This window comes from Anguilla anguilla, chromosome 3 (genome assembly GCF_013347855.1).
Source record: "Anguilla anguilla isolate fAngAng1 chromosome 3, fAngAng1.pri, whole genome shotgun sequence".
Taxonomy (NCBI): Eukaryota; Metazoa; Chordata; class Actinopteri; order Anguilliformes; family Anguillidae; genus Anguilla; species Anguilla anguilla.
Genome location: NC_049203.1, coordinates 10,967,487 through 10,994,497, shown reverse-complemented (window position 1 = coordinate 10,994,497; position 27,011 = coordinate 10,967,487). Strand labels below are relative to the sequence as shown.

General features: G+C 44.4%; 1 protein-coding gene across 9 annotated transcripts in view; it reads right to left on the bottom strand.

The window, feature by feature from the left end:
- Positions 1–27,011, bottom strand: part of klhl13 (kelch-like family member 13) — a 73,903-nt gene that overhangs the window by 5,070 nt on the left and 41,822 nt on the right. For all 9 annotated transcript variants that reach the window (XM_035410622.1, XM_035410627.1, XM_035410629.1 and 6 more), the window contains 5 exons: positions 24,360–24,501; positions 15,499–15,631; positions 13,908–14,104; positions 11,072–11,867; positions 4,664–4,777 (listed from right to left, as the gene is read on the bottom strand). In XM_035410622.1, coding sequence (XP_035266513.1) covers positions 4,664–4,777; positions 11,072–11,867; positions 13,908–14,104; positions 15,499–15,631; positions 24,360–24,501 — 1,382 coding nt within the window. The remainder of the gene's footprint in view (positions 1–4,663; positions 4,778–11,071; positions 11,868–13,907; positions 14,105–15,498; positions 15,632–24,359; positions 24,502–27,011) is intronic.

Here is a 27,011-nt window from a genome sequence, read left to right as displayed (position 1 = left end):
TTTGATTTGTAGATCCGATTCAAACATTTTTATTGCGCTGCAATTGTGTTAAGGGTTTGGCACTTTAAAACCGTGAATGTACACGCTAACTACACTTTCTTCAGTTTAAGATCTCTCTTAAATTGTATGAGGTCCCAGGAGTGGCAGTAAGTGCACTTGAGAGCACCTTACAGCTGTAAACGGCCATAAAGCAAGCCCGAAACCCTCCTGGGTTCCTGTTCGGTGTCGGGTTTCACAAACACCGAGAGACTGCCAACAACTTAAGTAACCATTCAATAATGGAACAATCCACAATGGACGGCCATTTTCGGAGAGTCGTCATCAGTCCTTGTTAAAACACACCAAAAAAAGAGAGAGAGGAATAAAAAAAAGACTATAGACTAAAAATACTGAGAACCTCACAAAATTAAACAAGCCGCACCATATCAAACCCCACAGAAGCCCATTCGGTAGGACAGATAAAGCTCGAGCGAACACGCCCCAGAGGAAGGGGCGGGGCTTCCGAATCACGAACACAGGAAAGGCGAGGCGGCGGGTCAGCGGGTTCTAAGAATACCTGAAGGTGACAAATAGGGGAGACGAGCGCCGGCCAGGTGTGCGCCAATGTGAGCCAGAGGTCTCCTCCCGAAACGCTCTCACAGAGCGGAGCGCCAGAAAAAAACCTTAATTATGCCGACCCCGAGACAGCTGCCCGGCTCTTTCATCATGATGGGGAGCGAGCGCACTGGAGCGAGAGCGCGCTCTCTGAGCGCACGCACCGCCCGTCCTGAGGACAGACCCCGGTGAGTCACAAACGGCCCGGGCTCACGCCGCTGAATTAAACAGCGGGGCGGGGCGGGGGGCGGGGGCGGAGGCGGAGAGGTAGCCAGCTAGGCTGGAACCGAAGGGGTTGCCCGGGGGAACTGGACGGGCGATGATGTCAGCACTTCCCCGTCACGAGCCCTGTGACTCAGGGTGACACGCGGTGACGGACGGGCACCGCACGCCCGGTCACAAGGCAGCCACTGATCCAGCAGTTCACATTCCAGCTTCCCATATATCCCCACGGGCTCTGTTCAGCAGGCAGTACAATCACAATGTTAACTCTGCGTATGTACGTTTTCTCCAAAAAAAATAAAACATAAAAAATAAGCTGTAGTTTTTTCCCCCCCCAGTAGGAACATGATTCTACCCATAATCAAATATTATTAATGTCTACAGTCCTTGCCTTGTGGCAGAAATGCAGCCCTACAGCGCATTTGGGATTTTGACAGCCTGAGCAGAAGTGATTCAGCAGAGAAGTTAAACATCAAAAATAGAATGAAAAATGTCTGCTGCCTAATATGGAGCAGTAAGACGCACTAAAAACCCGGCTCTATTAAAAGCACAGGCCCCTGGCTAATAGCGAAATTAAAATATATGGGCTATAACACTCTCACCAATTACCCAACAAGTGTAACTAACTGGCCGCTTCCTGCAACAAAAGCAGAATGCACCCAACACAAGCTGAACTTGGCCCCAACATCGGCAGCGATGATGTAAACGACAGACCCGCGGGTCGCGCCGTGTTGACTCTCGCTCAGCGCCGCATGACTGTCCGCAGCAGTGGGGGATTTACGGCCTGGCCTAAGTCTGAGCGGGACACGACAGCCAACGTCCTCTAACCTGAGGAAATGCAATTCTGCCATTGCAGTTGCACCCCAACGCCAACGTGCAGTCCACATCACCGCATTTAAAACAATAAACAGGTATACAAGCAAATGCATGATTTTAGAAACCTTAAGATAAAAATGTTTCATTCTATGTTTGATGATTCCCCATGTGTGTATTTTAGGGGCATTCTCAGATATGTTTAATATTTAAATGGAGAGGATACACTGACTGCTATGATATGACTGAAAAATATCCCCTAAACAAATTGCTGTTTGATCTCCACCTACAATTTGTTTTGTAAAGAAATCCCTACCATACAACATTTTATTATAATTTTTTTAAACAAAGATCTGTCCTGTAGATGTGAATGAACATTGAAAATCAGGTGTAACTGTGTCCAGTCTCTCAAGTGAAATTAGGTGAAAAATTGCTTTGGAATGACTTGCGCATTACATCGGCACAAAGCAGAAAAATAACACTTCTAAGGGTTGAAACCTGGCATAGGAGAATGTTTGTATTCTTGTAACGTCTGTGCCCACTGAGCAAGTCTTTTCCACTGCCAATCTCACAGATAAGCTGCCATGCGTGGTCTTCACCAGAGCACTCCAACATGCTGACTTTCACAAATAATATAAAAATGGCTTGATGTCGGAATGCTGATATTTTTAAAGCCGAAACACAGAGTTCTTACCCCTGCCTAGAGGGCTTTTGTATTTGGCCGTCTGCTCGGTTTTTTGCAAAATGGTCTGCAATCTCAGATTGTTTTTACTTAAAGGTTAAGTTTGTTACAAAATAAAAATTCACATATTTATTTCTATCAAGACGCAATATATTTATATGAGTGTGGGGGAAAAAACCATTTTATGCACCATAGAACTTCTCTAGATATCATGTCACGAACTTAAGAGGAAATGCATTGCCATGCTACAGGCAACGGCCTCATGGCACATGGGTGCAGTCATTCCGACTGTATTCTTTTCCCCACCGCCTCATTTACCCAGAATTCAATCCATGTTTTTGTGTAACAGAGTGAAGGAAAAAAAGTGCTTCATGGGAAATTGTAGTTTCAGTAAGATGAAAAGAAAAAAAGTTCCAGAGAAAAAAAAAAATGTTTTTTAAAATTAATTTCAGCTCGAATAATTCCTTTATCTGGAAAAAATATGTGCATACCATCTTGGATTTAAGAAAAAATAAAACTGAATATGGCTAAGCGTCTCTTTTAAACTATAAGTGCAGTTGACTGAATATTGAATTTTGTGCTAATTTTCTTTTTTGGAACGGCAGCTACACAAAGGAAACTTCATAAATGTAAGCATGTTAGTTTCCTTCACAGGGGTAATATTTCTTGGGGATTCTTGCATCATTGATTTAAGGCTTTTATGAAGTATTAATCATTTGCTTGCAAGGCTGAGGAACTGTGAAATGTTTTATTTCTTATTAAAAAAACTCTGAAGCACAAAAGAACTGCACAAACCAGGACATCCAGAAAGGATATATAAAAGGTATAATAAACCAATGGAAAAACAGAACACTGAGTGTTTTTATCCACCCCTGACAGAAACAGTCATGATAAAAACTGTAAATAAGTGACCCCCCCCTCCCCTTCTGGCAGTGATCACATGATGTGAATTATGTAGATAATCAATGTATCTGTAGTGGAGAAGCAACCGGTTGTAACTTGCATGTTGTAACATTCCCCAATTAAAATGAATATTTTCAGTCATTTGGCCATCTGGAACACAACAGTAAATCGCCATTGCATATTAGCATCTAAAATAGATATTATCATTAAAATAGTTGAGTTCATTTATTCTAGTTGACTTGTTACAAATCAAACTAGTGTGAACAGAATAATAATCATTCCATCATACCACAAACCTTAAAAAAAAACAAACCAGCCATACCTGCACATGAAACTACCAGATCTGAAAGCAATCTTTTTTTAAGGACAAAAACAATGCTGAATTGAAACAAATTCTATGACAGGAAAGTTGACAGCAGTATCTTCTTTTGATTCCGCAATGCTGACAAATTGAAAAAAGACTAATCTGTCACTGAACATCATTGATCATAGGTGCGCTCCCACAACGGATTGCCTCGTGGTGATACTCATCTTAAGACTTAGTTACAGCACCACAGCGTTCACAAAGCTGGCAAACGCGTTAAAAGCAAGAGGATCTCTCTGAGCCGCTATACCCCCTGTAATACGCGTGACCTATTAAGTAGCAAACAGCGCGGCGAGAAGAACAGCTCTCAGAAGGGATCGTTTCACCAAAGTGGCAGATTGAGGTTCTGTAGAGCGTGCGATGTCCCTGCAGATCACCAGCGAAAAGTAAATTGCAGCAGACAACTTGAAAGCGCGGAGAATAAAAGAGCCAAAGGTTTTCAGCAACGTGACTGACAACCGACTGGCTGGTGAGCTCTCCCTGAAAAGCTGCACTGAGAAGACAACCTCTGACCATTTGAAAGGTAAACCTGTGGACAAGCCTTTTTTTGGTTTGTTTTTTTTTTTACCTGCAGAACATTTGATTCTACCCAGCATTTGATCCTACGCCGAACATTTGGTCCTACCCATTAGATCCTACACAGAACATTTGATACCCATTTGAACATAAAATAAAGAGCTTGCTTCTATCTATACGCAAGGATCTGCATGAATCACAGACAGCAGGCTGCACATGTGGATGGAACAGGCGCAAAATAAAATGACATGCCTATAATTACAGGTGGTTTAATTTCCACATGGAAAAATCCAACATTGCGAGAACTGATCGGCAGATTGACCTCATTGGTCACATCGGTTCTCTTTTCTAGAACGGGGTCACAGTGAACACAGGCAAAAGGGACACGGAATGGGGCGTGTCAAAATATCCAAATCAAAACAGGGGCCTAGTTAAAGCAAATGCACACACCATGCAGGATTCAAACGGAACGCGGCAGGGGTGGAGGCGGGATCAGGAATTCCGTCGCGTGTGGGCGAGGGTTCGCCTCCCTTTGATCCGGGGGGGGGGGGGGGGGGGGCGAGGTTTACCTGAAATGTACATGAAGCCGCCGTAGACCGTCCCGGCGTGGCCGTAGTGAGGTTCATTCATTTTCGCGACGTACGTCCACTCGTTGGTTCTGGGGTTGTAGCACTCCACGGTAGCTGTTTTGGGAAGAGGGAAGAGAAAACGTCCACATTAGTAGAAAGTAGGGCAAGTGAAAAATAAGAAGGAACAAACCTGGACTGTAATGAGGCTTTTGGGGGGAACTCTGAGGTAGCAAATCAAACATGGCCACAGTAAACTCACAAACTTCCATTCCATCTCCTGGACTGCACACAATGACAGGGTATATTTGGCGTAGGCCTGGGTCAGGGTGCTATAAATAGAGCTATATTTCATGAAACAATTACACTGACTGAAAGAGAGGTTAACCTCACTACAGGCTACAGTCCAATGCTCTCAGCTATTTGCTACTGCGGGTTCACCAATTTAACATGTTAAAATTGCTTCGTTTACTGCTTCTGGTTGGTCTTCCAACGAGAACAGTAAATTAGCACAGATGACTTCAACATCTTTGAACAATTCAATGTGCAGTAATACTGACGTTTTCAATATCGTATTCACGTTTAGAAAAAAGATGCTCTCCAACATGGGTAGCTCATTCTCTGTACACAAAATGTAAACTTTTATAAAATCTAATATTTATAAAGTGTAAAAAAAAAATAAAAAATTGAAGGCAGGGATTCAATTGATGGAAACTGAACTGCGACTGCCTAGTGGATTTTTATGCACGACTGCAACTTCAAAAAGAGAAGAAAGTATGTCAAATTGACAAAATTACTTAAACAGCTGATTAAGCAGCAACCAAAATGATAAGTGCCGGTGGCAATTAACGAAGAGAATGCCAAACGAACGGCAAGTCTGAACCGAAGCACAATGCGTCACAAAAGAACAAATGGAGAAGTAAAGACAGCGCACGACTCTCGCGTAAATTATTTGGAGTGTTTGCCTCCATTTTATGGTTGCAAGGGAAATGCAGTTCTGTAATGAATGTGTCGAGTGTTAATCACGCCGAGCAGAACAGCTACCAATCTGGCATCACAACAATTAGCACATCCACAGGGGACATTCCATTTACCAAAACAAAAGATTATCTAGACCGATTTCAACAGTCTGAATTTTAATTACAGGTTATAAGTGAAAGAAAGACCTTTTCCAAAATATTTTACTATAGTGGAATGAGCAGCAGCAGGAGACAGATAGAGAGATTAGGCTGCAGATGGGAACACACAATCTCAGAAGGAGAGAGTACTGCACAGGGACACATGCACAGGGGCAGAGAGGTACAGCACAGGGACACATGCACAGGGGCAGAGAGGTACAGCACAGGGACACATGCACAGGGGCAGAGAGGTACAGCACAGGGACACATGCACAGGGGCAGAGAGTACTGCACAGGGACGGCACATGTACATGGGGACAGATGTGCTGTAAAGAGAGGGAGAGATGCACAGTGCAGAGGGGGAAAGATGTACTGTACAGAGAGATACGTACAACGAAGAAAAGAAGATCTATACTGTAAAGCTTCTACCAACACGCGCCCCATTTACACACAAGCTCTCCGTTTGACACCGCAATGCTCGGCTTTCACGATGACTGAAGTGCACACCGCAGACGGAGAAAAGACATTTCTACAGGCCTGTCAGAGCCTAACAGTGTGGGTGTACTGCTCCTTTCTGACCTCTCATAGCGCTATAAGTGACACTGCCGTCCCACTGAGCCTTACTCTAGTGGCACAATAAAGTGCATGAGAATCAAAGGAACACACCGTGAGACATACATACAAAACACTTTAAAAGCCTTGTGCACAGGACTACCACCCTACAGATGAGCTGCTGGTTGCAGAATGATGACAGCTCAACAGAAAAAAACTGGCACTTTACAGAAGTAAAATTTGGACTAAAAGGTCAGGTTTGAAGGTTAGAATTGGCTCCAGATGATATTTTCCTTTTCGTTCTTTCTCCATTGAATAAACACACAAACGTCTGCACTGCAGGCAGGCAGGAAGTGAACAGTAAGAAGCATCGCAGTTAAATGCGATTTACTGGCAGCGCAACGAAGGCTAAATTAGCCGGCTAGGTCTTCATCACCTGAAACTCGCTGTTTGCAGTGCCAGTGAGGAGGAAGCATTAAACTGCAGGAGGCCTTATTTTCTCTGCAATGGAGCGGCTCACCTTTCTTTGACCCAACAGAGCCTAAACCTCCTTTCTGACCACTGCTGAGGGGAATGGAGACGTGCATTAGCAATGCTCGGAGGCACAGGGACCTCTGTAATAATAATGTGGACTTAATGAGGATTAGCACCAAAGGCCAGCTTGCGCATATTCATATCTGTAACGTGATCTGGACAAGCAGAAAAAGGCTATGGCTAAGAAAGGCAGCTGCTAAAGGCTAAAAGAATCTGAACATCAGTAGGATATGCAGCATTTAATGCAAACCAGCAAGGTTCTGTGTGCCAATGACTCAAGTCCAAGCCATGATTTGAATCATTGACACAGTTCTCTCCATAGAGGCTAATGAGTATCGCTTAGAAATAAGCCAATTTAAACAGCATTTAGGAACAGAACAAATCTATTTGGGTCCGTAAAGGTCCCGTTGTCAAGGATATTTAGATAAAATAAATTATTCCAAAGGAAGAACATTTCTTTATAGTAAAATCAACACACCTGTTATCACTGAGAAATGCACAAGTATTTGTGATTCTCTTTTCGCTTTGTGAAAATGCATACATTGAGATTCGGTGAGACTTAAAAAAAAAAAAAAAAAACATATACACCACCTCTTACTCTTGCTTATTCCTGTGTGTGTGTGTGTGTGTGTCTATGTGAACGCACGTGTGTGTGTGTGTGTGTGTGTGCTCAAGACAGAGTCCAAGATAGAGACAGATAGTTAGAGATGGAGACAGAAACACAGAAAGAGAAATAGACAGAGATACAGACAGAGACAAATGGAGACAGAGACAGATAGAGACATAGACAGAGACAAATGGGGACAGAGACAGATAGAGACAGCGACATAGACAGAGACAAATGGAAACAGACAGACCTAGAAAGAGACATGGACAGACAGAGACAGAGATACAGACCTAGACAGAGACATGGACAGACAGAGACAGACAGATAGACAGAGACATAGACAGATAGACAGACATAGACAGATAGAGAGACAGAGACAGACAGACAGAGATATAGACAGAAATAGACGGAGATAGAGAAACAGATAGAGACAGCGATAATGCCTCTGACAGGGCGGGCACAACCCACTGATACTGATGTGCTTATTGTGGCTTTGATGTTATTTTAAAGAGTGAAATAAAGCATGTATAAAACAGGCAGACCGTTGCAGTTCTTCTCTATCTTCTTGTACATCAAAGTTCATTCAAGCGGAACACTTCTCCCCTTTTATGCTGCATTAAAGGCTTAAAATGAGATCTTATGCATAAGAAACTCTCTCTGCTCTTTACGTAGCGTGTGTGGTGACAGATGTCCAAGGCTTTGAATGCATTTTTCCTCTAAAAATCACCTCTTCATAGACTTTTTCTGAATGACACTACTTTGTCCACACTGACTACGACAGCAATCCCAAGAAAAAAAAACACAGGCTTGTGTGGGTCCCCATACTCTATACATTATACTATACATTATACTTCCATATACGTTTTGTTTAATAACAAAAAAATATATACAGAAGCTCTCTGAGCCACGCGGAAAATGAAATGGCAAACTGAAATGGTTCTATGGCCATTCATTTTGCCATTAATCACGTCCATAACCACAAAAAAATGAAATAAATGCAATATAGTCCATATACTATAACTGATTTTCAGAGTGCTTTCCCAGTGCTTTGCTTTGCAATCCCCTCCTTTAAATTTCTATTCATGGGGCAGGCCTGCATCTCTTTCCATTGCTGTCATTTTAATATTATTTCAATTGCTTTTCAATGCGCCACTGAATTGCCTTTGTGTACACTCTTATCTGTCAATCACTCCTTAGGGACAGGAAGCGGGTCCATTGTATTTTATTTTTTTCCACAGAAGGTCAAGGCAAATTATTTTGAATGTCCCAATTAAAGTGCAGCAACCTTTACATGCAGACACAGTTCCATCAGCACGCAAGCTAAGATGACTTGAGGATACATCAGGACGTTATTAAAGCCATGGTGGTCAGTAGAACTCGCCTAATTATAAGCTCGTTGGATTTCTCATGCCATCATTATCACATGTAGGTATAAAAAGCTACGCGGCGACGATCTAATTCAATCCTCATGTGTTCAGCCAGCAACTGCGAATATAATTTCCCTTGAAAATATGTTGTCTTTTTAAAGGACATGAGGGTGCTGTACGGGTCTCACAAAGCAATTATCCCACATACATTACCCCATTAGTGTGCATTTATAATGGAGATCAGCAGTGTGAGTGTCTGCTACACAATGATCAAAAATATTAGTTCCTTACACATTCATGTTCCTATCTTATGTTTTCCCATTTTAGAGGTTAACATAGCCTTGAATCATGACTGTTCGTTTAGTTTTGGCTGACCATAGGAATTAACAAATTTATAATATATAAATATGTGGAAATGTATTTTTTTTTTACATGCCAGCAATGGGAAAATTTACATTCCCTAGTCGCGCTTCCCACTTTTCCAACCGACACAGTCAGCAAGGGAGGGTAGCGAAAGAGTCGGCCCAAGAAAGCCAGTGCAGAGTATGAAATATTTAATTAAGCTTCAAATGAAAACACTTTATAATCAGCACTTCCAGCTCCCTGGTTATTTCATAAGCACTTCATTAAAGTGGATCATCTCGCAAAGCATGTTGATGTCAAACATAAGCTCGTAACATGAAAGGCCTAATGTGGTCTAAATGAAGGCTTTGTACCAAAAGGGATCCACCATATCCATTCCTACTTGTGCCAAATGTACCTGTGAATGCCCATTTGAGTTCCTTCTACGGTCGCAGAAACTACATATAAAACAAAGACAAAAACCTTAAATTCTTTAAAATGATGGAATATTCCACTGAATTGGAATAAGGTGTGCCATGACTCCAAACACACTTGGGACACTTAAGTCATAACTGGGTTAACAGTGGAATATTAGCATAAGGGTAAACGAAGACAGTCAAAGAATTCTATGCCATGTTTCAAACATTGTCAGTCCTTTTAACATTAGCCAGACCTGTACTGAGCAAGAAAATATGCAGACTTTTGCCAGCAGTTTCTGTATATTTCACTTTTAATATCGGTATCAAAACTGCAATATAATTCAATTTTCAAACAGATATAGAAGGCACACGAACTACAGTAAAACAACAAGCTAGTTACTATTTTACTATTCTCTAGTATTCGCTGTTCTCCATAGCCCCACTGCTGTGCTCCAGGTAAGAAACTAATAAATATACAGACTGTTCATTCTCTTGAAATGCGTCATACCTTTTAGCTATCCCTAAACTGGGGGCTGAAATCAGGTGTCTAAACGGGCCTGTGGCATTACAGTAATGTAAATTCATGATAATACACGATTTACCAGCTGTATAAAACTCCTCACATCCAACATGTGACATCCTTTAAAACCTGCAGGTAGGCCGCCTGAACTCTAGTAAAGAATAACAGAAGTCCAGCATATGTCTTGACTGCAGAACCGATGCACAATAACAGAACAACCATTAAATGATGTTATTTAGTCCCAGCTAATACAAAACATTCTCACAATGTTGCTGCAACGTAGCGGGAATGTTATAACATTAACCAAACATTCCAGTTACATGAGAGAATATTTTGCTGTTAGCTAGGATGCAAGCCCTCCAATTTTTAAAGTGAACAAGCAGCTTCCCTCTAACCTCAGGGCAAATTCATTTATCTACCCTATGGGATCCGCAGCCAAGCACCAGTTAGAAATCACGTAACCTGCAAAAGGCAGTTGTGTGCTTCCACAGATTCAGAGTTTACTCTTTTTTTCTTTCAGGGGAATAATAATGAGGCAGTATAAATCCAAACACCTACACCAGGGGCAGATAAAACAGTAAAAATCAGTAAAGCGTGTTCCGATACTTACAACATTTCCTATATGTATTCATTCCTCAAGGACTCAGATTGAAGGTTTAGTACTTACTTGATATTTATATCTACATCGAGGGCAAATTCTAAAGCTGATTTTGTCTCTGAACAAAAAGGCACAGACATCCATGTATTTAGTTTGTTTTTTTTAAAAAAGTGTTTAAAAAATAATAATAAAATCTGGAATAAAAAACTGTTTGTGAATGCCATACAATGCCGATGTCTCCATAATTTCATATTTTCGCACAGAATGCTATTAGCGCACGGCTAGGGAAGTGCTCGCCAACGACGACAGCGCTAAATGGGAAAAGGAAGGCCCCCCCCCCCCCCACACACTCACCGAGCTCCCCCGCGGCGTTGCGCCCGCCCACTGCATAGAGGTGTCCTTTGAGGGCACTGAGGTGGAAGAAGGTGCGCTTCTCGTTCAGCGAGGCCACCTGCATCCACTTGTTGTAGCGCGGGTCGTAGCGGAAGACCGTGTCCACCGCCGTCTTGCCTTTGGTGTCGTAGTTGCTCTGGCCGCCCACCACGTACAGGAAGTTGCCGATGACGGCGATGCCGTGCTGGTAGCGCGGCGCGTCCATGGGCGCCAGCGCCTTCCACTCGTGCGCCTTCTCGTCGTACAGCCGCAGCTCCTTGCTGACCACCAGCTGCTGCCGCAGCACGCCGCCCAGCGTCACCAGGTGCGCGCTGTCCGAGCGGATGGCCGTCCTCTCCGACTGCATGACCGGCTGCATGTAGGGCATCATCTGGTAGTTGCTGGCCTCCAGGAGGAGGTTGACGCAGGTGTTGTCCGTGCGCATGAAGTCCACCGTCTGCACGTGGTTGATGAGCTCCTGCGGGCTCATGAGGGGGAAGCGGATGTTCTTCATCAGCTTGGCCGCGTGCTCCATGCGGCCCTCCTCGGACCGCAGCCAGCGGCAGGCGGCCTTGAACAGGTCCAGCTCGCCGCAGTGCTTCAGGCTGTTGCTGGAGAGCACGAAGGCCAGCCGCTCGAAGGGCAGCTTGACGAACTCTCCCGTGGCCAGGAGCGAGGGGAAGTTCTTCAGGATGAAGTTGTTGACGTACTTGTCCACCTCGGTCAGGTTGTACGTGTTGGCGATGCGGCCCACCTCCACGCAGTTGTCCAGCGAGACCTGCGGTCGAGCAGGAAGTGGTGAGGAACACGCAAAAGCTCACTGCACACCCACTTCATTTGATGGGCCGCTGCAGTACTATTTTGACCAACTTAATTCCAGACTTTCCAAGAAAATTTACAGCGTGAGGTTTCCTGTAAAGTTACACATTTTAAGTAGCTCGATTTCAGTGCAGACAGAGAATCCCTAAAAATGAAAATGTTGTCTGGTTCAGGAACAGCACATGTTGCAGTTGCCACAATGAATTAATTAGATTTCCACCAATCTTTCATTTTATGTAAACGAATGTTCACTCCTTTGTCATAGCTCGATTCAAGCGGTGATTAATTCTAGTCATAGCTGTTAATTTATTTTTACCTGTGCAGGAAGTTCATTTGTGAACAGCGGAATGGGAAACTCAGAAAGGGCAGGGATCAGGAAGGTCTTGGATATACAGGTGCAAGAACATTTAGAAATAATTACATGTTCTTACGAGTTCCGTTCAATTTGCTGTAGAGTAGATGTGGAAATCTGCATAAAATTAATTCAATAAAATTTGTGTTTTTAAATCCCACTAACAGGCACTTAAAAACAAAAAAAACTAAGATCTTTTGCAAGTGAGACAATTGCATTGTTGACAGGAAATTACTGGCTACCAGAAAAATTTAGAAGCAAGAACACGCAAACGCACACAACTACACACACACCCAGACACACACACACTCCCCTCCTAGCAATCTCAACAAAGACGAAGACAGCTGAAAAAGCTCCCAATGGTTCCTAAGCCAAAGGGAGCCAAACTCACTGGACAGAACAATGCAGCACATGCAGGCTCCAACCAAAACTGTGTGTGCAAATAAACAGGTTTCTGGAGTCATGAGCCAAATTACATTTTCTTTTAAAAGCTAAAAAAGGAGTTCATTTTACACAAACATATCTGAAGTTAAAATTTAAATTAATATCGGGCTCTGGCCTTCAGGGAAACTACCTTCGCTACGGAGCGAGTAAATGAGTGCGTGATGGGGGTGCGCGTCTTGGGCTCGAGCGCATCGACGAGTCGCCCAAATCCAGAAAACGGCCGGCTGTCCACGGCAGTAAAAATGCCAGTGCACTCTGTTATCTCATTGGCTCTCGCACTCAAGGAAGTAGCGCTGCGAAGGAATTCTGTCAGAGTCGTTTGACCTTTCAGTAGTCGTCTTCTTCACTAACGCAGACTGTGAATTGTGAATAGTGATAGCATTGCAGGTGATTTAGCACGTTGATAGTGCTACCTGTGATGTACGGCAATATTTTCTTACAACACCTGCAGACAGTCTGTGACTTTTTGTGTCATTTTGTTACCGTTTTGTGTTCCGAAAGAAAATCCAAAATGCTGCCAAACATCAGACTTAGAACACGCCCTCACATGAATGTGACGTTGATGGAGCTTGCAAGGCATGAGCTCATAGTGCCCTCTCTGCCCAATCAAAACACTGAAGGCCTCAGGACAGCTTTGCTGGCATGATCAGAGGTGTAATTAAGAAGCAAGCTGATATCGCAAACCATTTTTAGGCATGAGGATGCATATCGTCACATTTTTATATAGCAACATTTCGTGGTACGATGCATTGTCACACCTCTGCTAATTACTTGGTAATGAAATTTTCAATTCAGCGTAATCTAATTTTAAGTGTCCCTACGGTTTGATATGTTCTGACACTTGTTGTGTATGCACCTATTAACAGTTATCCCATGGTACCTATGGAATATACATCAGTGTATAACCAGAAAAGAGACCGTTTATACTTACAAATACAGAGAGCTACTGAGTCCTTATTATAACCTGAAGCATATGAAAGAATAAAAGTATTGCACTTATCTATAAATGCTTGTGAAAAGGAACTCTGAAGGTTGGGCAAGCTCGCCAATTCTCTCCATACTTGAAGATTCAAGTGTTGATAAAATAGGATAGAATAGAATATGAACAGTGTAGGAGAAAATGGAGGTTCTGCACAGGTCCTTTTCGTGCCGGCCTTACAGAGAGCTGAATGAAGACTGCGAAGGCTGTGAACGCTGTCTTACCCCCGATATGAGAAAGACCTTGCAGAAGTCGAGCACGGGGAGTATCTGGAGAAAGCTGGCCGCCTCCAGCGTGTCTTGAAGGTTCTCCATGTTGAGTGAGAGCTTGGCTGTGTAGATGAAGTCGATTATCTTCTTGAGGCCTATCCGGTTGACGCCGTGAAGCTTGATGCACATCAAGTCCTGCTCCTTCATCCCACCTGAAAGAACCCCGGACAAACAGGAGACAGGGGCCAACAAATCTTACATTAAAAGATTTACCCCGCATAGAATATTTATCTGTAGCACTGAATTATTGATGAAAGTAATCTCACATTGATTAACTGACAGCATTTCCACAATGTATACTTCTGTGCCCATTCATCAAGGCAAAGCTCAAGTACAGAGATGCTCCATCCAGCAGGTTTGTGTTGAAGAATAAGCATCAGTCAATCAAAAAAATTAAAACATTTTTAAAAAATATGACACTGCCAACATGGAGGCTCCAAGATGAATCACCCAGAAAGACGAGGGGCTCACGTGAGGCGCCTATTTTCACAGCCTCACCACCTGCGCCCGTCGCCCCTTCCGTTACAAAGTATGACTCACGTCTGCCTGAGCTCACCCATCCATTTTAATCCGCAGGAGCCAATAATACCAACGTGCGTATCCCACCCGCCCTTCCCCCGCGGAACATTCCTCTCACTTCGCTTTACCCGCTCGTCTGTCACGCTGAGGGCGAGAAAACGGGCTCCCTCCATCAGAGAGCACACCAGAGCAAGCGTTCCGCACCTCCGCACCTTTCTGCCTGCTCCACGCCCCACACTTACCCGTACAGCAAAGCAAACCGCAAATCGGCGGCATTGCAAGTACACAGGGCACAACCGGTGCATTTAACATCACAGTAATTGTTGCAATTATATTCAATGTTGGGCCCCTTAATTTTAAACCGTGTGATAAGGAATGTATACTGTCCCAATTAAACATGCTGAAAGGAAACTGATTGAACGTGAATGGGGAACAAATTTGCTTGCTTGTTTCGCGAGGCAAACGGCAGGCACACGCGTCCCCGCAGCAGGTGCCATTTATAATTTAGGGTGAAATATGTAGATGGTGGAGATAGGAGGACTAAAAGCACAATAAAACCCCGCGGAGGCCCCCCGCCGGGCTGCCCGATCGGAGTGCCCGACAAGATAACAGCACTCACACATCCACAATGGCTAATAAAGGAACAGCACCGGCTGATTAAACAGATATTACATCCCATCAGGCAAAGCCGAAACGACACGGCCGCAGATCTCTGGAGCCACAGACAGAGCCCAGAAAACAAGCCCCGCTGATGCTCGCCATTACCTTTTTACGCAATTAGCTTGGCTGGATTTCATTTCGGTTCGGGCTGTTTAGTCAAGGTGCACTTGAGAATGTAATCGCACACAGCGAGGCCCCAAGCCCTGTCGACTCTGGAAGGGCGTCGGGAGAACGGAGAGGGGCGAAGCAGACAGGAGTAAGCGAGCGTGTCGAATGGCTGAAATAATCGCGGCGAACGCGACGGGTAAGGAGCCTCGTCAGAGCGGCGAAAACGGGGGCGCGGGTGACGCACGCGCGCGCGCCTTACCTGTGAACATAGCTTTGAAGTAATCGCTGGAGGACGCCATCATCGCCCGGTGGACCGGAAAGGCCTCGTCCCCGTCCCCCGGCACCAGGGTCACGTCACAGAGCAGTCCCTCTATTCTCAGCTGGTCGAACCCCTGTCAACGAGCCAAGAGAGACCTGTGAGGGGGAGGCGGCTGGATCCCCAGTGACAGTGAACCCCCTCCCCCACTGCACCCTCCGGGGCACCGGAGTGAGATGGGAGTTGGAGCATGCTCAAATCACCAGCTTCACAGTTGTTACAATAACGGACCCGATCTCAATGTCATTCTTTGTTTTTTCGTTCCCCCCCCCCCCCCCCCCCCCCCCCGAGATACTGCAGCCAGAACTGGAGGCCTCCATTTCAGCAGAAGCCGTTTTGCTTTCAGTTTGGATCACATTCCCCTGTGATGTGGAGACTCCATGCACACTTTACCTCAAAACAAAGATTGTTCTGGTCACATTTAAGTTTGGTTGTAAATTACATCTTCGCATCAGTTTAATGTCAAGTGACAAATTTGAACTACACACAAAAAGGCAAGCAAGCTTATTGTACAGTCTTTTTTGGTCATGCCTGGTGCTGGCCAATAAAAAAAGCCGAGGCACTAGTTTCACTGAAGGCAGGTTACTCATCTTTTTTGTATGGCTCACACCTCCACTCCTCTTGGCAAAGCAACCCACACCTCCATCATTTTGAGGTCACAGACCCAAAACACTCCTGTCAATGTGACAAGCAGAACGGACCTGACACTCTGCAGGGTGGGAACTGACTAAATGAGCCACTCACTATTCGCACAACAACACAACACAGTCACAAAACAAGAACAGGGTCCTTGCTTTTCTTCTCCAAAGCAAGCTAAAGTAGTGCAGACTGGCAAGAGAAAGACAGGCTAGTAAAGATTAAAGATTCAAAAGATGACACATGATGTTAACAGGGCAGGACTTCCGTCCTTTCCAGGGTGGCCCATCTAGCGACAGCCCTCATTTAAAGGAGAAAAACAACCCCACTTTGCCAGACGGTTTAACCGCAAATCTAGATTAGCATTACTGTTACTCTCGACTGCTCGGCCCATGGGATACAGGAGCGACAGCCCTCAACAGGGGAGGCTAGCTCCTTACACTGCACTGCCTACAAAAAGCAGTCAAGCGTGTAGCCATGAAATAAAAATAGTACATTCAATTACACATAACCCAATGGCTCGCTCTTCCTACAGGTTGCCAAACTGAAAGCAATGTTATTTTTTATAAAGGATAAGAATTAAAAATGAGGAAGAAATTAAAAAGGGGATGAGCTACAATAACCGGAGGCAAACTGGAGCGTGGCGTACCTTTATCTTCGGTCTCAAGACACCTGTTTATGCAGCATTTCCACCCTCCGCTTTAATTTCCCCTGAAAACTGATCGTTTAATTAAACAGTCGGATATCAGGTAAATCTGGACTCAGGGGAAATCCATGGGTTTAGAATAGAGTGGCTGGAGCTCACCTACCCGGGTCAAGGAAACCACCAGTTTAAAATTACAGCGAGTAGGCTAACCCGGCTACAAAACAAGACTGCGAATGAGGAACACCTTTGGCCTGCGCCCAAACAGGTTTACATTTGTAACCAGATTCATAAGCCTTCATCTGTGGGGAGGGGATGGGCATTCAATGGCATTTTCAACCTTTTCAGACTATCTGTCTAGGCCTACAGAGTCTGACTCAATCCTGGCAATGCAATCCCATCTTTAAATGAGCTAGTGCAGGCTTTTACTAGGGAACGGGGCTTGAACGAGTTCCAGATCCATTAAAATACATTTCTTTTAAAAAAGGGAGACTTCTCATTTTCAGAGGGTCAGTATTAACTGCCAGGGTTCGTGTGCGTCCAGGTACTTACAAAGGCCCTGTTTCCGTGACACGGGGGCCCCCCCCCCCCCCCCCGCCCTTCATCTCGCGCGTTTTGCAGAAACGCCCTGGCGGTGCGGACGCTTCCGGTCGTGCTGAGGCTAAAAAAAGGAACGCGGGGGGGTGGGCATGGGGGGGGGGGGGGGGGGAGCGGCTCCGTTTTACAGAGCGATTGATTTTTTCTCCTCTATTGATTTTGATGCGCGCCGTAGCTCAGCGGAAGACCTGGAAACAGCAGCGAGGGGTTCGGCGTTCTCATATTAACAGCATCGCACTCCGCCGCTGGACATTACCAATGAGAGGGAAATTTATTTTTTAAAAAGTAAAGGCCTGTAGTGGGTCGGGACAAATATGTCCGGTACTAGGAGGAGGAGCACCTGTATCAAACACACACAGGTAAATACAAGAGTATTGAGACTGTTGTGTCAAATTGGTTGTTTTTCCACTGGGCTAATCAAATTAGTATCTTCAAATCAAACAGTGACCACTTTGGCAAAATTCACAATGTCTGCATCAATTCATTCAAGCTCCAGCATGCTTGGAATTATCCGGTTTAATGCAGTTCATAGACAAGGAGTTCATCTTTGTTGTTGCAAGATAGTGAGCTACGTTCATGATATCCATTTCTGTATACAGTACTTTACCAACACGTTTAATTAGTGTCAATGCCTTGAGAATTGATCTGTACATAGACAAAGGCTCAATTACACCATCACTAGCATACATGTATGTTCAGCACAGGCCAGCACTGAGACAACCCCACAGTCTCTACAGACCCTTCCCCCTGCGAGCAAGCTATTCCATACACAAACCACGAGAGAGAGAGAGTCGCTTGAGCAGCTGACATCTGGTTACATTGAAAATAATTATTCTGTGCTTGCAAAAAAAAACAAAAAAATAACAAAAATAAAATCTTGCTAACAGAATATCAAGCGATGATTAATGAGATGTTTTACCAGGTAGCATTCAAGTCAAAGAACTGTGCACTCAATTCAATCCATTTTCACATAATTAAAAGCCGCTGCCACTAATTGGGGTGGGGGAGTGGGTGATCATTAGCTTTGTTCACAATATATCACAGCCAAGTTTTATGCTGTAATGATGGCAGAAGAGGTTCCACACACACAGACACACACAGATTTGTGATTTCCTGCAGCAGATACTTGATAGCAAGGACAAAACATTAAAAGGAGGAAGCACCAAAGTGGCAGCATTCCAAAAATTATTAAATAAATTTATTCACCCTTAAAAAAAAAACGATAAACACTCAAAAACTTCCCTGGAAGGCGATCAAATGTAGGAAATTATGCTTGTTGGTCGCGCCAGTGCTGTGATTATACGACAGGGATTGCCCTAAATATGGATGACTTTCCTTGAACAACTGCAGCAGATGTAGGATATCAGTGTATTATTAAGCCAGAGTCTGCCTCTGGAATTAAATTGACAAAACATTTCCACAGTGGCCTTTTTTTGAGTTTATAAACACTGCCAAGTATAAGAAGCGTAAGGGTTCCCACTGCAGGAACAGATGCAGAAAAAATGCACACAAATGTGTTCTCTCTCAGCTGGATTACTGCAGTCCAAACTTGATTTTGTTCAAACCACCAATCAGCCCCACAATGCTGATGCATTAATGAATTCAATTTAACCTTATGACAAGAATCAAGATGAACAAATTTGAAAAAAAAAAAAAAAAAAAAAAAAAAAACTCAGCTCATGATTAAAATATAAAGCAGACAGATACTCTGTGCTCCATGCCTTCTGGGACTGTAAAGAAATAAGCAAACTTTGGAAACAATTAGAGATATGGTTATCAGCACTCTAGAGGAAGAATACGGTGCTTTCTTTGTGGCTCTTCCTAAGCTCAGAGAAAGCTTCTAATAACACCTATCACATTAAAAGTTATACTCTTCTCATCTATTGTTAGGAGAAAAAAAAAGTTGTTCTAAAAATTGGAAAAGTTAAAATCTTGTAAAAGTACAGCACTGGCAGAACCTCATGACATATTACCTATATATAAAAGCATATCGAACAGACAATAGAAGCTGAAAACAAAGAGGAGGAAGAGTTTGAGTTAACAATACTCTGCCATTTTAATGCAAATATAGCCTACTTTAAGATAAGTACATGAATTATGCAGAAGTATTTAAGATGGAAGTGATAGAAGCACCACTAACCCCTTTGATTGAAAAGTTATTTGCATTAGATTCTCCTTAAGTCCTGGTGTATCCGTTTTTTCTGTTCTGTTTTTTATCTTCACACCCTGTATGTCTGTACAGTATGTGTGTGTATAGTGTATAGGCTTAAATCATGGGGTTTGGGGAGAGGGGTGTGAGGGGTGGAGAAGTGGAGAGGGTCAGAGTTCATGTGTTTTGCGGATGTTATTACTGCCCTTGCAGTTCATAGTGCTCATTTCTATGAGTATTGCTGTTGTGTTCATTTTTGTTGTTTGTATCACTGTTATTATTAGCATTATGGATATTGCAGCAGCTGTATCAGAAATAGTATACAAATGAATATGAAATATCAGCTGGTTAAAGGAATGGGGGGTGGCGGTTATCAGGGGGGCACAGTGCCTGTAAAATAACAGAAATAAAAGCCAAAGGAAGAAACAAAGATCCCGTCCGATGAGGAGGGTGGAGGTGGGAAAGTGTGATAATGCATCATCTGCCCAAACTTCCACTCACCAAAATCCCAATTTAACGCAGAGCGACTGCTTACATTCAACTACTCACAGAGCACTGAGTGGGCTAAATTGACTAAAAAACCAAGAAGTTGAAGGAGACAGCGGTGCTCCTGGTAACAATGGTTTTAAAAATGATGGAATAACTTGTCTGGGGAATGCAGCGTCTCTGTTTAAACCCAGTCCACATTGCATTTCTTCGCCGTTCTTCACCCTAATAATCTCGCATCTCCGTAGCAAGCACTGTATTTCAGATACTGATGCCTGAAGATTCTTATTCTCGTGTCACGCAAAGTACCACTGAATATTAAACCAGCAGTGATCCCACATTCACCATGAGTTGATTGCCTCCATTCTGTGTGCAGCTTGGTAGCAGCTTACAAACCACCTACGTTTGAGCTAACATAAAGCTGTAAATCACTTAACTGTGAACTCGAAATGAACCCTTACTCAACGGCCAGCAAGTCGGCAGGACGTCTTCCATCCTCAGTGACGTAATGTCTGTCTTTGCTGTATTATGTTGAGATTCCATAACCCTTTTTTCAAAGTTCTACACAAAAAGAAATTTCCAAGCAGCACCCAAATGTAGTGCATCCCAATTAGCAGATGTGCTCCTAAATTATTTTTCCAGTTAGCACACCTCAATTTTCAGGAGCAAATGCTCCTAAAATGGGGGCACTGTAGAGCCCGTTTTGAGTTCGGTAAGGCAAATCCAACACAGATCACAGAAGAGGGTCCTGCTTTCATTCTCGACCACCATAAGACCATTGAGCCTGTGTCCAGACCACAGTGCGAGAGAGGGCACAATTCTCCTGGATTAACCACAACATGGATCACCAACAAGCAGACCCATTTTATTCTGCACCTGTTGCTGATAATAGCAGACATGATCTTGTTGATCTATCAAGGGACAAGCAATGCCCAGACTAACAGCAATCTGTCTATGCAGCCTAATTACGTTGGGCAGAACACGTTCTGTCCAGTACACTGTAATTAGGGGGCCAACCACCAAGGATGCGTGGGATCCCAATTTCTTCTCCTCGCTAAATTTTCACCCCTTTCCTGAGCTCAAAAACACACATGGACGAGCATGCACAGGCATGCAGTATTAAGGTGCAATATGGCCTATAGGGGGCGCTTCTTGTGAAATAAGAAATTTGCATTGGCTCCATGAGCCCAAACTGTATGAAATTTGCCAGGAACCCTCGGACAGCCTCCCTGCAACAGTCCAGGGAAGAATATCTCCCATCAATCCAAGATTCTTAAGGGAAATCAAACATGAATATGCATAAATTCTGAAAAAGATATTTGACCACACCTCCTTTAAATCCAGCCTCTATTCAAATTTTTTGACGTGTACTAATTGAAGAGAGACCCATGTAGGTCATGTGTATCAAATTTCCTGGTGACGCAACATCAAAATAGTCATTTTCAAATAATTATTAATGTACCTTTACAATACACACCAAAGCTGCTATGGATGCTATTTGAACTGGGTTTGCAGTCCATGACAAAGCACCGCCCAAAGCGCTACAGCTCACCCCTGGTGCCTGGCCCCCGACATCGCTGCTTTGCAGCCATATTTGTAATGCTGCTATCTGTGGAGCATAATATGAGAACACTTTACAGTGGTCTATCGACTGTAATGGAATGGAAAGATCTCAGTAACAATGCCGTTGCCGGAGATCAAACTCACTTGACATTACACCATGAAGCCCGAGTCGTTATTAGCTGGCTGACTGCCCGGCTGTCTGTCTTCAGATGTCAATCAATAGAGTAACCTTGGCGTGACAGCGGCAGTGTGCGCCAGCCCCTGGGTGCCAACGCGATCATCTGACAACCCATCAGCCAGAGCTGTAACCACGGCCCACTCACACGTCCTGGGGCTGGTTCAATATGGGCAATTACAACACGAGGACACTTCGCCCCCGAAAACCCTGTACACAGACGGGAACACAACTGTCACCGCACACGGGAAAAACACATTTACACGCCGATCAATCCCAGCCCTCCGCTACTGTAAGGTCATCGACGGAGTCACATGCTGGAACAAAGTGCTGCACAGAGATCTCTTCCAATGCAATTTACACTTCTCCTTTTGATTTTTAAACTATACATTATTTACAGTGACTTCATATCACTAATTCTTATCCATTTTGTTGATGTGTTTTTGCTTTTGCAAAGTATTTGATTCAAAGGTTTGATTCAAATACTTTTTGATTCATTTTATCTGTATTTGACCCTGGTCTTCAGTGATTATTATAAAAATTGCTTTAAGGGAAGTGTTTTGACAAATAATCTAGTGAGAAACAAAAGAGGCTCTCCATGCATTATTTTTTCATTGTAATGAGTCCTGAAATTATATAACATAAAATATAATTACGACTATTATTATTATTATTATTATGCAAGTGTTCGATATCGTTTCAAGATTCAGTCGTTTCATTTGTTACTGTATATTTAGGTGGAATGGAATGTCCAATCACATCGCCATCATCCATCACCCAGTGGAATGTATGATGTTAGCTGCCGGCTGTGGACTCCGCAGCGCACCAGCTGTGCCGGGTCAGTCATCAGCCATTAATCCAGGCCCGGGCGATTTAAGGAGGACCTCCAGACTCCCACCTGAAATGTCCCAGAGGCAGGACCTCACGATTTGGGCCAGGCCACTGAACGGCGCCCGTACGGAGACGCGGTGATTCATCGAGGCTGAGGCCGACGTGCCGTGCGGCTGCCGTCGCTGCCAGAGGTGAACGCGGCGTTTCCCCGGCACGACGGCGACGGAAGAGAACGCGGACGCCGTTTGAAAGCCTCCGCGTGTTCGGAAGCGACGTGGGAGAGAGAACCCGGAACACAGGAACAGCTGAACTGAGATATTAACGGGGTTTTGCGAGCCGCCATCAGAAGCCCCGCCGCACCAGCGCCTGTGGTCACGTTCAGTAACCAGGCTTTCAGCCGGGCTCCTGAAGACAGGCTTTGATTGACAGGGAGAGGAGCTGGGCTCTCTGGGCAGCCTTTGATCACAGGAGGAGGGGCCTGGCAAAGTGCTCACTGAATGATGCACATGAGCGTTGCTGATTGGCTCTTTAATTCCCCCCCCCGGCTAATTTCTACCTCCCGTCAAAACTGGCAAACTTGAAAGAGCGCAGTCCCATTCTGTACTGTCCTCAGATCATCTGCTGCTATTTCAAAACCGCCAATTTCTGCTTTTTTTTTGCCCACTTGACACAATTCCCTTCTTCGGTTTCATTAACCCCGTACAGAACGGACGCGCTGGCTCACAAAAGCATCGTGGGAGCTGGAATACGCCATGAGACTGAAGGCAAAAAAAAAAAAAAAAAAAAAAAAAAAAAAAATCGAATTTCAACACAAGGGGAATGCCAGCGTACGAACGCGTCCAAGAGTCATTCTTTTTCATTTCGCTATCTCTCGGGTTTTCCCATTTACGTTTCACAACGCGGCTCCCTCAGAGTCAGCGAACCCTTTTCTACGTGACTGAATATAATGGAACCGGCAGCTAGCTGCGCCGCGGCTGAGCTCCGCCACGCCGTCTCCGCGTTCCTCCCGGCGCGCGAGCGATTACCCATCGCCGCACCCCCCCGGCTTAAACCCCCCCCGAGCGCGGTCGCGGATTAAAACGTCGTTCGCCTCAAATTAAAACCGCCACTCAGAGCTCCGGCACTTTCGTCGACAGACGCTTTTTTCTCGCTCGGCGCGAGCCTGACCCCGGCCGCCTAATCTCCGTTTGTCTTTCTTTTTTTCTCCCCGCTCCTCTGGAAACGAAGCCGAAGGGGATGACAAAGGAGACGCTGTTTCTCCGTCTCTCTGGAGGGCTTGGAAGGGATCAGTCGCTCGTGGCCATTTACGGTTTATGTCAAACAGCTGAGGGGAGGCCACATCAGTCACCCATCCCCACCACAGCTTCTTATAGCCCTTTCTCCCTTAAGCCTAGCCATGTCCACTGTGCTTCACTCAACCACCTGGGCTGGAACAAAACTGAACCTGAGCAACTGCATATATACTGTACTACACTACATTACACAACAGAAACATTCAGGAAACACTGGTACCAACGCAACCGATTTTCAACTCTTCAACATTAAAGAGGTAGTACACATTGCAGCAGGGGGCGGAGTTGGGGTATTGTGCACAAAAGCTCCCTGTCGCAATGAATATGACCTGTACGAGGCGGTGTCAGCAGTTACAGCACTTCGGCATGGCACCAGTCATGTTCGTTCTCCAAACCCACCCCCCTCCCCGCCAGTCCAATGACTAAGCTCACCTGTAGGACCACGGAACTGTGGGTGTTGCTCGTGAAGAACCGCGTGTTGCCCGTCTTCGACGCCTGGAGGTGGGCGGACACGCCCATGTCGCTGCTCCCCAGAGACACTTTCATATGAGGGTCGTCCTCATCCACAAGGGATCTGCAGAGGCGAAGAGGAGACAGGTAGGCCCAAAAGCAGGCGAACAGTCACACCGACCACTCAGCAAACAGGGGCAGGAGTCTGACAGCCGCTCCGTTTCCTGTTTCTGCATGCAACGGTAGCACGATAGAAATTTGATTTAGTAAAGTTGTCAGAATGACAAAGAAACACATCTTCTATAACTCCGGCAGTTTAATTAGGTTAAAAGGTAACTTCCCTGACCTGAAAATTAACACTGAATTTATCTATACAAACTTCTTACAGGTCTATCAAGGCCATAATAAGCATGAAACACTTCAGGTCTAGTCAGTGAAATTTACTTCAGTAAAAGTACAGAACATGAATACTCCAGCACTGTCGTATTTCAATGGCATTTCACAGTTTCCAATGTGAGGCCACAACCATTCAGAGAACAGTCAAGCAAATGACTAAGCATTTCCAGAACTCAACACATCTTCACAAGCTCAAATGGCACAGATATTGACTTTGGTTATTACACATAAATTTTCCATTTAGTGACATGGAAGCAAAGATGAATTTCCACTTAACTGTCACAATGAATGAGGGGGGACATAGTTCCATTTAGGCTAAGCAACTGATTTTCACGATTTGAAATATGGTACAATCAAGATGAAAGGGATTTCTTTATTTTGGAGACGTGCAGCATCTTGCTCAAGATAAATCTGTGAAACAACTGGACCATCATAATTAAATCCTAAAATATTTTCCAGAACACCTTAGAAGTACCTTTACATCATCTGCCTTACCAAGACACACTTCATCAAGAGTAGCCTACACCCAGGAGCGTGATCACCACCAGTCTGTGCAGCAGTAAAATGAGTGAGGAGGTCTATATCTCAACACTAAGGAACTGATAAAAAGGTGTGAACTTTCTTTTACCATAAAACTGCCATTGCTCATGTTCCTCAGTGAAATGCCTACTGTTGTAAGTACCCATAAAGCATTTAAGATTTTTCACATACCTTTACATTAAGTATGGTTTTAAATATCATCTCAGGTTATAATGGAATATGCAATCGGCAAGTAATGAGGATATATATGGAATATGGGAAAACTTGTTCTGGTATGCCACTGTTTTTTTTTTTCTTTTTACACAGGAGACTACCTGTACACAGTAATCATTTAAACTCTTTACTGCCCAATCAGCATTTTAACTCCAAACTGTTAACTTTTTTAAAGAAAGACAAAACTGAAGAAAAGTTGGAAAAAAACAATACTTTCAGAGGAAAAGTGTTGTATAAAGATTTTTTATACTGCAGAAAAATCAATTAAAGAAAGCAAGGAATGTTTCTGCCCAATATGAAGAAAAGCAGCCAAAGACGCCTTTATTGCCAGTTTTAACTACTCTACATCAACGGCAGGAAATTCAAAGGAGGCGTACCACTGGTACAGACAACTTTAAATCGCAACTGCAGATGAAACAGGAAGACAATCGTCAGACTGCAAGTATTTATAAGGGTTGGGGGGGAGGGGGCTGAGGTGGGGGTGCAAAAACATGAATGTAAACAAAACGGAAAAGAATCCACAAACGAACAGCACCATACGTTTTTTTTAATGACATCATAATGGAAGAAAACAGAGAATGGTGGAATAATAATGAGAACATGGCGGAAGAACATACATTTCAGTTTCACAGAAAACAGAAAATGGAAGCACGGCACTCAGCTCGTGCATTTAGGCGTAACTGAGGATCAAACTTACTTCCTGGGGGGCTGCTATCGTGCGAGTTAGTGAGTACATGACTTTCCCAACTACGCAATTAAGAGCCGGGGGGTTCAGCAAGCCTCACTGCCTGTTTACAAGCATCAATTCTGAGCAGACACACATATGAATGTGTAGACAGTGGACGCCACTGATTAGCTTGGAGGCGTCCATACGATGTTATTATCAGCAGAGATAATTCCAGAAGAAAGCTTGTGAGCAATCAGCCGGTATACAAACGGCCCCTCCAGGAACTGGGTTTGACATCTCTGATTGGGCCGGTCTCCTAGGCTTAATTATTCCAATTAGATACAAATTTGATGGAGCGCAGTGCGGGTGGGAGCTCGATGCCAGCGCGGCGACGCGAGCCAATGGCGGTGGCAGTGCGAAGCGGGTCACAGATGCCAACGCAAACTCGGCTCGCTGGCGTCGGCGGCCGCGACACGAACAGATGAACTGTACAGAAACCGGAGAGCTCGTTTTTTTTTTTTTTTTTTTTTAACGAAGCTTGTCCAATTTATGCGCAGCGCGACTGAAATGAATGACAGATCGGCCCTGTGACAGTGCTGCAGCAGCAGCGTACTGCGAGCGGAGTGGGAAATCCTTTTAGACGCAACATGGCGTTTCTCTGCAGTCCCACACGCGGGGGGGGGGGGGGGGGGGGGTCGATTTTAACTTAATGCTCCAAGAAGTCCGGAACAGTATCAGCTTGCACCACACGCTGCTGTTACCATGTGCAAGGCTGAGAGGATGCTTCACTCGGGTCACATCATGGAATCCGCTCTCTA